Source organism: Furipterus horrens, unplaced genomic scaffold (assembly GCF_987537825.1).
Source record: "Furipterus horrens unplaced genomic scaffold, mFurHor1.1.pri manual_scaffold_5, whole genome shotgun sequence".
NCBI lineage: Eukaryota > Metazoa > Chordata > Mammalia > Chiroptera > Furipteridae > Furipterus > Furipterus horrens.
The window spans coordinates 49,307,072-49,319,588 of record NW_028327175.1 but is presented as its reverse complement, the minus strand read 5'-3'; the positions used below and the strand labels follow the sequence as shown (position 1 = coordinate 49,319,588).

At 34.2% G+C, this 12,517-nt stretch overlaps 1 protein-coding gene across 1 annotated transcript in view; it reads left to right on the top strand.

The window, feature by feature from the left end:
- Window positions 1-11,884, top strand: part of AP3B1 (adaptor related protein complex 3 subunit beta 1) — a 258,639-nt gene extending 246,755 nt beyond the window's left edge. The window contains exons 26-27 of the mRNA XM_090276405.1: window positions 119-257; window positions 11,172-11,884. Of these exons, the coding sequence (XP_090132531.1) occupies window positions 119-257; window positions 11,172-11,325 (293 nt within the window). The 3' untranslated portion in view covers window positions 11,326-11,884. The remainder of the gene's footprint in view (window positions 1-118; window positions 258-11,171) is intronic.
- The last annotated feature ends 633 nt before the right edge of the window (window positions 11,885-12,517 follow it).

Genomic DNA, 12,517 nt, shown 5'->3' with positions numbered 1-12,517 from the left:
CATCCTGTTATTTTTTTCCTTGGAAAAAAGTTTAAATTTTGACTATGAGCTTAAAATTGTTTTTAATGTGACTTTCATAAAGAAATTAGTAAAAGGGGGCCTTCTTTTGCTCTTACAGGAATGCTAACAGGAATGAATGAAACTTCTGCTATAATTATTGTTGCACCACAGAATTTCACTTCCTCTGTGATCCTTCAGAAGGTTGTAAATGTAGCCAACGTAGGTGTAGTTCCTTCTGGCCAAGATAATACACACAGGTAGGTTCACCAGCATGTGATGTGGAGATGACTTGCATACATGTATAAATATATAATTTTCAATTCATGATTTTCCTTGAAAATAAATCCTAAATATATGCCTCCCTCCTTTTTTCTGATGATATATTTGATTGATTCATTAGAGTTAAGGCCCTCTTTCCTACTTCATACAATCCTTAGCCCACTGCCGTGTACTATCCTGACAGATACAGAGGGCATACCTGCATTTTATAATAGTTTGGTGATTTGTAAAGGTACCTTTTTTGAGATATGGTTGAGATTTTATCTTGCTTCACCAGATTCAGTAGATTTCTAGGAAAAGCTGTTTACAAAGCAGTGGAGTTGAACTTGTTTTCCTTGGAAGAGGGGAAACTTAGGTACTATATTCAGATTTCTTTTTGACAGCGATCCGCTAAGGCTGTTTCGATAATAAGGAGCTGCTAGAAAACCAGCATAGGGCCAGTGTAGCGTCTCTGATTCTTGGACCAGGAATATCTTCACCATCAAGCATCTAAAGCCTGAGATCCAAGTCATTTGTCCTTAAAGGTAGCAGAAAATATGTTTAATATGCTTGTCCTCTTTGCGTTCTTATGAATGCCTGTGACTTGAAATGACAGTTAAGATAAAAATAATTATCCCTTGTTACTTAGTTCTCTGTGATCTTAAGGGAATTCATTGCAAACCATCTCTAATTTGTCTGCCATTCCACTGTAATACTATACTTTTGCCACTTTATATATACATATAATTTAAAATTAAAGGGAATGCCTTCTTACCTTTAAATACGTTTTTAATACAGGGCAAAGAGGCCATACATAAAGAGGACGACAGGTGATCTGGTTTTTAGACTCAGCTCAGCCATTATTGAGCTTGGTAGTCTTGTGCAAGTTATGGCTTCTTACAGACTTTAAACCCCTCATCTGGTGGGTGGGTGGTGAGGAAAAGGAGGATGATTGGAATGAAATTCTGTATTATCTATGGAAGAACATTGGACTTGACAAAAGCTGTGTTCAAGTCTTGAGTTGCCATTATCCAGAGTTACCTAATTTCATCTACTAATCATCACAGAATGAAAACTACATGTGCTAGTCAAAAAAAAGAACAACAACAACAAAACAAAAAAACAAATTTACTTTGTATTTCTGCAGTTTTTGGTTATTTGGGGAGGGGGGGCGTTGTTTTATTTTTTTGAGAGAAAGGTCCTTAAATTCTTGAAAAGGTCTGATGCTTCCATTTCTTTATCATAGGCCCTATCTATCTTAGGGCAGTGATAAAATAATAAAACTAATATAAGGTAATTATACTGCTACACCATGCAAATAAAATTTATCAGGTAATGTTGTTCAATAGGGGAAAGAATGAACAAAAGCCTTTTCAGTGAAAATATTTTGGTTCTGAATTTTCCTGTTTTAATTTCTTTCTGCCTTAAATACTTCTTTTTCCTTTCCTGGGTGATTTTCTCTACCAAGAGTTGTTTTATTTATGGACTGTTTGAATTATTGAAGTTACATACCAAAATATCATATATTAACTGTAACTTTTAGCTTATGCAGGATCAGATTTTACCTGATACAGCTAGTATCCAGGAATGTCAGAACTGTTTTAATGTTCTTTTGTAATGTACAAAAAGATATAGGGTAACCCTTACTTATGTTGGAGCTTCTTATTTAAAATAGTTTTTATTTTGTTTTGTATGTAGGTTTTTAACTTTTTCTGAAAGCAGTGGCAGCTTTACAGCTTTTGTTTCTTAAAAGAAAATATAGCCAAATTACCTTTTCAAAGCCAACTAATATGAAAGCAATCTTCCTGTTAAATAGACTAAGAAAGACACTTAGCATAGTTGTGTAATTCTTATTTAAATCATAGTGTGCCTGTGACTTATCTTGGTGGTTTGGAACTTAATACCTGTTCAAAAGATTAAATTATAGTCAATTCTCAATTTTCCATACTAATGCAGGAGAGACACATTGGAGAGCCATTTGTATTTGGCTTTGGAATGCAGAGATTGCACTCACACTTACTGTTCTGCAGTGTCTTGACACTTTTCTAATCCAGTCCTATCAGCAGTGGCCTAGTGTTAGGCTCTGTAATTTGGGGAAGGAGCTCAAATTACTACAGAGATTAACTGAGTGAAATGCCTATGTGTAATTAAGAATAGTCTGTGCTGTTTTAACTGTCCTCACAAGTGTCATCACACTTAATCGAAAATGATTTCATAGTTAAACTATGGTTATAAAAATGCTCTACATTTAAAAAAAGTTTCCAGGTAATAAACACATAGACTTTTTTGTATTGTTCATATAGATATTGATTTTAAAAAATTAGCTTGCATATTTAACATTTTGCTACTCTTTGTTTTTAGTAATAATTTAAAATAAAAATTGTTAATAAAATCTGTACCAGTGCCTTTTTTAATTTCATTTAAAATGAAATAACAATTGCTGTTTATATTATAACAAATATCTACACTTAACCACTTACTGAATTAATGTTTTTAGCTGTCATGTTCTGTATGATATTACCCTGTGGGATTAATGAGTTTAATTGTTAATTGTTAATAATAAAATTGAAATCCCTGTAAGATTTTTGAGTGCCTCCTTAATTCTTCTGTGATGGTTGCTTTTTTGAGTATTTGAAGGGTAGGACCCAAGTCATTCCTGTATTTATCAGTGGTAATCCATTTAAGATTACTTTAAGAAAACAAGCATAAAAATCATTTTTACTATTAGTGTTTTAAAATATTAAAATTTCAGTTCAATAAATTATTTTTGCCTGGCTTTTGTTCTGTTTAATTTTTCAGGATCTTTTACTTCTGAGAGGACTTTTTAATAAATATTAGAGTATTCTTTCAGGTCATTCAATGAATAAATTCCCATTGTCTAGTTTTAGAATAATTTATTCTTATACTATTTTGCAAAATATGAAATTTTTACATTAAATACCAAGTTAAAAATACATAATATAAGAATTAGCTTAGAAAAAGTGAATCCTCATTGATATGCAGAAGTGTGTAATAGTATAAAGTAGAAATTTTAATTGAATATGTAATAGAAAATGGCTCCTAACACATCACTATTAATGGTCTCCATTAAGATAAAGTCAATTAAAGGAGCACAGGTTTTATGGAATTCACTTCAGAAACCAGGAGCATTTTTATATAGTTAACCACTTTTAAAGATCAATTGAGAAAGCATATCTGCTGTTACATTATATGACATTTAGTTTTAATTTTCTAAATGAGCAATAATATCAGAAAACCAGCCAGTATACTGTTGAAAAACTTAACTTTGTTTTCATTTCTGTGCTACCTGCTGATTATAGAAGACTCATAGGTGGAGAGCAGATGACAGCTGGGGGGAGTGAGTGGGAGGAGGGACTGAGCAAAAAGGGAAAGGACCCATGGGCATGGACAACAGTGTGGTGGCTGCTGGGGCCAGGGGCTGTAAGGGGACTAAATGGCAATGGAAAAAAATACAATAAAGATTAATTATTTTTTTAAAACTCTTTGAGAACAAAATTTTCTTATTGAGGTCTTCAGAGTTATGGTCCTTGTGCCAATTTGCTGTTTTCCAAATTACAGTTACCAAATGGTAAGGGTAATACAGAAATGAGAATCAAAAAATCATCAAAAATCAAATAAGCAGTTGAATTTTGTAATGTCTTATATTAGATATTCATGTTAAAATATATGAGATACACTATGCATTGTAAAAATGTTAAAGTGTATTACTTAAGACAGTGGTAGTAAACTAAAATGTAAAGCATATGTAAAAGGCAGAATGAACAGCAGTGGTAAACTAGTGTATGAATGGACACAAGATTTAATGTGTCTTAGGGGAGAAGATTAGGGAGACTAGCAGTGGGAATCCTAGGTTCATCCAGGGCTAGGAAAATTTCTCGTGTTTCTCTGGAAAGGAAATCAAGTGAGAGTTGAAGAGGAAGGTTCGTATTCAACAAGATAGAAACCGAGATACATTTGCTTTTATTACATTGCTTACCCTCCGATAAAGGTACCAGTGTACAGTGGCCAAAAAGCAGAAAGCTAAAAGCTATACCTGCAAAATCTCTCAAGCTTTTGTGTACAAAAAAGTTATGTGGGAGTTTATATAAAATTCAGATTCCTGGGACCCAGGCCCAAAAACTCAGATTCAGATCTGGTACAGGGGCCCAGGTATCTGCATGTTAGCCAGTAATTATATGGCAAGTTTGAAACTGATGGCCACGTGACACATTTTAAAATATATTTTCCTATGTTTGTATATTTTCTTTTTACAGATTAGTCATTAAGGGATACCAATAGGCAAGGTTTTTGATTTAATTCTTTCCTATATCCCAATGTCCTCCAGCAAGAGTGTGTATTGTTATAGTTGTAATATCTATGAAACAATCTTAGACCATAAGTAAAAATTTGTCTTTCAGCAGTCTCAGCTCTTTTACATTTTAACCCAGTTTCAGGAATTCTGACATTCATATACAGTAGTGTTGTTAAAAAGAGTTGTCATACTGTCTACCCATTTGGCCCTTTCATGAACAACAAATTGGCCCTATAAAGGGAAAATGTGTATTTGAGTGAAAACAGAAATCCTGGTCTCTGCTATGATTTTATTTTTGTTCTTAGATTATTCAGTAAGACCCTAGAACAGCTTTCATCAGTAACTTTTATTCAGTACTTATATTCCACCACCCCCTGCGCCCCGCCCACCATATATCTTAATCTCTGGATTGGATTTTGTCTTACCCTGTCATTTTTTTAATTTGCAAGTTCTGAACATATGCAACTTGTGAATAATTACAGTCTTAGTAGAATAAATGTTTTACTATTGTTGCTTATGTCCTTAACTATTAGGGAAGTCTGGTGCTATGAATGGAACAGTGTATCCATGGCAACCTGACAGTTAACCTTTTAATTTATCAACACATTTAAAGACAGTGTATTTTTTCAGGTTTAAAATAAAAAATCTTTTTAATCGAAGTACATGTAAAGAAGAACTTGTTTCATTTCTAGGCTTTAAACTCATCCACTGAGTCACTGTTATATATGGTTGATGGTTACCAATAGGGAAGATATGGGTGTATACTATTGTTTCCATCCTAAAATATCTATTGTGTAACTCCTTTATTCAGTATTTTTTAAAGGACTTTGTGACAGATTTAATTAGTGCTAGGGTTACAAACATGAATAGCATAGTCACTTCTTGGTGAGGTCTTTGATACTTCCGTTTCTTATGTTCTTAGGTTGATCAATTTTGTCTTATTTCTGTGTTTATTAGTTTTATTTCTTTTTTTCCTGGTAACTATGGAATATTTGAATACTAAGTAGTTTTGAAGGACCATTATGGAAAACAATAACATTTGATGTCTTGGTGCACTAATTTTATAAGCACTGATACTTGTAGTCATATATAATCTATCTTAAAACATTAAAACAGTATTTTATAAAAACAGTTGTTAATATAAAGGTACCAGATTTCAGTCTTTTCTACAATATGACAAATTTGAAATCTCAAATAGGACTAAAGGTTTGTGGAACCGATTTAGAAATCAGAGTTCCTTCTCAGGCTGGTGGTCGTCCACTAGAGGACAGCACTGCTTTTTGATCTGCCTGCTTTGATCTCGGCAGGCTCTGGGAGCAGCATCTCATTGAAAAACAAATGTGGACCTCTGTTAATTTTTACACGGAAAGCACATTTGGATACTTCAGAAATAACCAAACTGCACAACTGATTTTTGCTTTAAAAATTTAAGTCTTACTTAATTTCACCATTTGAGAGGTAATATTCTACAATGCAACAGTTTTATAATAGGAATACAAAACTGTTATCTTATAAAAATGAAAGAAATGTATTCTTGATGATTTTCCATCTGGGTTGACAATTTTAAAAGGAATCAAAGACACAGGGGTAAGAATTTATTTGTTTTCTGATTTAATTTTCTGTTGTTAAGCCCCATCCCACCCCACCCTCACCAAACAGACAAACCAAAAATGCTCTAGAATAACTGGAATGTTTCATGTCTTTTTTGAGAAAGCACACTCTGGTTTTTTAGCTCTCCTGTACAAAGAAAGAGAATGCATCGTTGACCAGATAGTGTGGGGAATACTTCTTATACCATCTAAAGATTAGAATAGAATATAGAGAATTCTAAAATATGATGGTAGCTTATTTTTGTTTTAAATCTTGTCACAATGTTAAAAGAAAATACTGCAGTACTGCTGGCTGATTTTTTTTTTTTTAATAATGGAAAAATACATTGCTTTGGATAAATTTTCTAAACTTGAATTACATGAAAAATTTTTTTCTCAATATTTGATAGTATAATAGGTTTAAGTTTAAAATACAATTTTATAGTCAACAAAATGGAATACTTTACAGATTACAAATTCTCTGCCCGTTTAAATTGTTATATTAACTCAAAGTAATAAGGATTTATCATTTTAATTTTTTTTTTTAATAATACTCTAAATGACCATGCTTAGGTATTTGATGTTAGGAGGCTTATTCAAACTAGTATATCTTACATATAATCATTGTGGGACTTCATTACACATTTGTCAACTTTGGACTAATTATTTCTATACAGCTAGGGCAGGGCACTGCATCTTGTGATCGTCTTTCTTACTAATAGGATTCTGTCTGCTTCAGCAGGCAGTAATTGAAGGCTTCATGTACAGAAAAAAAAAAAAAAGTTTTAGCCTGAGTAGGCCATTGTCACAGCTTCTGGTAACCAGTAGAACAGAAAACACGAGAAAATTGAACTCAGAATAGAAAAATCAGAAACCAGCAAGTCTATCCAAGAGAAGAAAAAGCATGTCTTAGAGCTGTTGCATTAAGTGTAGCAAATAGGATTCTGCTAAAAAATTTTGTTTGCGCATACCCTGGAGGTTGATGCAACCTCTCAGATATTTTTACATTCATGTTGTCCTATTAACACTTCTGCTAAAATAATTGAGTTGTAGGATTTCTTTTCCTTCTGACAAAGAGCATTTGTGGTTCACAGCTAATTTCTCACAAATCTTTTCTTTTGTAAAGTGTGATTTGAGTTCACAAGGAAATAAGCCCATTTCTGTAGATAATACATTTGTTCAAATTTGTTGTTGTTATTTGACCTGTTGTTTTCATAATTCTGTCAAGTTAAGATAAATTAACTTTTTCTGAAGAGTGCTTCATACTTTCATTGAAGTTTGGCAGCAGCTAATTTTGTCTTTTTCTTTAATCTTAAGAATTCTTAGCTTCAAAGATTAAATGTCAATTGCTGGAGATAATAAACAAAGAGGCATTTAATAAGATGAAATACAGATATATCCAAACAGTTTTCCCTTCTCAGTTGGTGATTACAAACAGCAAGTGCTTGGTGGTAGGATGAAAATGAATTATGAAAAATATCTAGATGGTATCCTTCTAATAACATGGAGCCCGTCGTACATAGGCAATACATCTTTAACTGTCATCCACTTATTTGTCCTCATCTGTGGTGTTACTGGTGTTGGCGGCTGGTTGGTCTCCCAGTAGTCCCTCCCTATGTTACAGCTCCATTCGAGACGTCGTGTATTTTTCATTGCTGGTGCCTCTTGAGGGAGTGGTTGGTGGAAGATTTTTAAATATTTTAAATCTTTAGAAGCAGAAATTAAAATATGTTATGACAAAGCATCATGCAAGGTGCTTTGAATTACAGAATACTACGAAGTCTGGTGTACAGTTTTTGAAGGGAAAAGTCTTCCTTTTTACAGTTTTTGGATCATTAATATGTTATATTTATATTAGGTAAATAAGAAGGAAGCAGATTCTCTTTAATTTATTGACTAATGACAAACAAATGTTAAGAGTGCATTTTTTGCATATATTGGGAGAATGTGTGTGACCGAGATTTAGAATTCTTGGGTTCAAATTTCCTGCTCAACCATCAGCAGCTGTGTGTCCCTGAGTAATTTTCCCAACTTCTGTGGGTCTCAGCTCCCTCATCTGTAAAGTGATCTGCCTCATAGAATCAAATGAAATAACACAAGTGATGAAGTACATAGTACCCACAAAGCACTTAATAAATGGTAGCTACTATTGTCATTAATGATGATCAAAAACTTCACAAGTCTAAAAATTGCTTGTCACTGTGTGATCTTGGTTTGAGGCCAAGTACACAGGTTCTGATGTCAGCCATTAAATGTAGTATATAAGTATGTGACCCAAGTTTTGTTTATAATCAATGTTTCTTACATCCAAAAGCCAAGCTATTTGTTATTTACTAACTAGCTTAATTTGGAGGAGTGTTTTTTGTTTTCCACGGACCAAAACAAACCAGTTGTAATCATGCTGTGTTCCAATTAAACACATCCTTTTGAACTATGAAACAAGAGTGTGAGAACATCTAATATTCTAGTCTTCCAAACATTGCTCCCACCATTTGTGCCCACTATAACACAGAGACCTAGGTAAAGCAGTAGTTTTTATATCAGCTAACAGATTTTATTGCTAGGATGATTTGCCTAGCATGTTTCCACTGCCGTGTAAGCAAATACCTCATTTCTTCCATGCCCCTCTTCTTTACAGTATTGAGAATTCTGTGGCAATAGGATTCCTGAAACATGGACAAGATGCTAATTTTAATCTTTGTAAATATACATCAAAATTGACATTTATGACTCCTGAGTTTTTATTATTCTAACATGGACTTTAAGGTTTTAACAGAAAGGAGATAAAATGTGCCTTGGGGCTATGCAACCCTGAAATTCAAACAACAGTGCTTTTGTGTTCCTGTTCAGACATAATCTCATTCTCTATGATCCTGAGGCACAAAGAGTTAAGTAAATAAAGGGACTAATAAAGACTATTGTTTACATAATTATAACCCTGTCAGAAATGGAGGCCACTGCTGAAATATTTGGTGGTGACCAAATCTGTGGAGAAAGTTCCATAAATGAGTGGGACAACAGAGCCACCTAGTATCATTTGGTGGCAGGGTTTAACAGAAGTACAGAAACAAGAATCTCCCAAAGCACAGAACCTCAAGTATTTAGACAAAAGGCTTGCATAAGTGTTCAAGGGGGATAGAAAAGAGAGGTCACTTGGGGGCTGTGATCTTTGTATTCTCTCAAAGATGAAATTGAGGTACCCCATCCCTAATGTATTATATGGGTGACTGAAGAGCAGATGGATATGTATGTAAAGAGCTTTATAAAACCTCTTTTAAAACACTGGTATGATTTCTGTTTTTAAACTACAATTACAGTTGCTTCCCTCAGTATAAATACTGCTGTCTGGTTTCTTACAAGTCTCAGCATGTTTAGAGAGAGGACACAAATAAAGAACAGGGAGTTTCTAATGTACTTCATCAACAACCCATTAGCAACCATTTTAAAACTCAAAAGTGTTGATATTATTTTCAATTTAGTAAAATTAACATTTTTGTTTTGTTTTTGATGAGTTATTCTAATCATTATTGGGAAACTGATTTTCATGATTGTATTTAGGCCAAAAGCAGCTTGTTAGGTTTCAAAAAAGAAAAAAGAATCTAATGTGTTAGGACATCTTGATGTCATTAAAAAAAATAACCTCAAAAAAGAAATTTTCATTTAAAGAGAATCTGCAGCCTGCTTAAGTGGCTAATATTTTAATTAAGTCGGGAGTGAAGTTTTTCTGAGTGCCTCCTGATAAACTCCCTCCTTTATGTTGATGGTAATTAAACAGATCCCTGCGGACGCTGTGGGCTCTGTGCAAGGCCCATGCTAATTGTCAGACATGAGACACTGACCAGTTGGCTTGCTCTTGAATAGTCCTCAGCGTGCTGTCAGCACGGCAGTTTTATTTTTCTGTATTGTGAACTGTTGTCAGGGCTAACTGGGTGCCATTGTGGCTGAAGATGTTGTGCAAATTGAGGCAGATGGCTCAGATTCAGACACGTGTCACACAGAAAGGGGAAAGGGGATGGGCCCTGCCAAGTGGGGTCATAGCAGGTCACAGACCTGCTCTACACTTGTTAGTGTTTTCAAAAGCTCCTGTGCAGCAACTTTGTTTTTCTCCAGTCATCCCTGCAATCAGATCCCCCCCCCACAAAAAAAAATATGGAATATGCTCCATGCGGAAAATGGAGGCGGAGGAGGGAACCGTCCTCTTCCTCCAGTCTCTGGGGCTCAACTGTGCATGCAGAATGACTTAGCGGGATTGACACAAGTTCATTGTGTCTCCAACGGCGTTTCAGTCAATTGCAGTGCTTAAAAGGCTAGTTTTGCTTTTAATTCCGTGTAATTAGTAGGTTCTTCATGTCTTGGAATTTAGTAATGGAGCCTTAGGCCTCAAGTTTCCTCTATTCTAAAGCAAAAAGAACAATCTAATGCACTGAAGATTTTAAGAATTTTAAAAGAGGGAGTATGATGTTGCATGTGGCTGTCATGTGATTTTGTTACGTTCCCATCAAGATTAGAGATTGAATTTGAATATTTCAACATGCGTGAATTCACTGAAACTTAAGAGTTTTCTAATACACATTGAATTACTATCTAACTTTTACATAATCATTTTCAGATATGAGGAATTAAAATTTCAAATGCTTATGGTGGTTTACTTTAAATGACCCTCTGCATGGTAAAATGTTAAATTATCAAATAAGTGAGTAATTTCCAATTTATAGAAATGGAGAATTATTCACATGCATCTATTGTTCAAACCAGTAAGTAAAATAGGGTTCCTTTTCCTGTTCTGTTCCAAAGATGCACTGAAATCATATGCGCGCAGTTAGGATGGTGCCAGGCAGTTCATTGTGTTTTCAGAAGAATGCTTGGCTTTGGGGTTTTGGCAGTAGGGAACCTGCAGTAAATTATTGAGAAAAAAAAGTTATTTTAAACCTATTTGAATTTATGCTCTCTCCTTTTCTCCCCCCATGATAAAAAGTCTCTCTCTCTCTCTTTTTTTTTTTTTTCCCTAACAGGTTTGCAGCTAAAACTGTGCACAGTGGGTCATTGATGCTCGTCACCGTGGAACTCAAGGAAGGCTCTACAGCACAGCTTATCATAAACACTGAGAAAACCGTGATTGGCTCTGTTCTGCTGCGGGAGCTAAAGCCTGTCCTGTCCCAGGGGTAACCTGCTTACATCTGGACTTCAGAATCTGGCACACAACGAAAGTGCCTGGCATCCACTGCTGCCGCCTTTCATTTATAATAATAGCCCTTCCATCTGGCAGTGGGGAAAGAATACACTCTTGACATTCTTGTCTCCTGCTTTAGAATGCTAGTGTGTATCTATCATGTATGCAGTTCTTTCCCCTTTTCGCTTTGCTAACCAAAGAATATATATTTTATTGTCAGTTATCTCAACTCTTGAATCCATGTGGCATTTTCTCTATCCTGCTACTTTCTCTATCCTTTTCATGTCTTCCTTTTTCAACAACAATGGACGTGAATTGGAAATTTAAAGTTCACTGGAAATTATCCTCCTTTCCACAGTAAGCAAAAAATTAGCCTAGAAATAGTCTAAATGGCCTCTCAGCTTGGCATGTGAGAAATGGGGTAGCATACTTTTTAGAATTAAATGCCAAAACAACAGATCCTATACAAAATTTTGTTCTATGAATTTCCTGATATTGTAATCAGTCATCATTAAATTATCTCTGAATAATAAGATGAATAAACTAGCATATGAAGAGCATTTGTCTTTGCATTTTTAATGGGAAATTGTTTATAATCTTGAAGTTTATATCTTGAGGTTTCTTTATCCTAAAGTACATATTTTGAGCGTTACATTATGCAGAGAAGCAATGGACTTTAGTGAAAGAAAAACCACTTACAAACCAGGTAGATTTTCTAACTGTGTTATAGACTTTACTTTTGCCTAAGATAATATTTGTAGCTGCAAACTTAGGTTTAAAATCTATATTATGTCAGTATATAATGTAGTATGCTAACAGTGGAAACCACTTTAATATCAACTACTTAATATCATTAAAATATTTTTCACACAAGTGAAACTAGAAAAATGACCAAAGTCCTAAGTCTCAGGTTTGGGTTTTCTTGGGATTTTTTTGTACAATGAGTCAGACTTCCTTGTCTCATATTTCCTTTAACTTGATCATAATCCATTATTATCTTTAAATTGTTCCATTGAGTCGAGTTAGTCAATGTTGAATTCTTAATTCTAGCTATATTTTTTTCATTTTAATATTCACTTAACGGGACATTTTATGTACACCAATCTTGAAGAATGGCTCTCGTTGTTTTAGACTGAGTCTCATTTTTAGTATCACAATAGATCTGCTTTATTTATTATAAGATAAGGA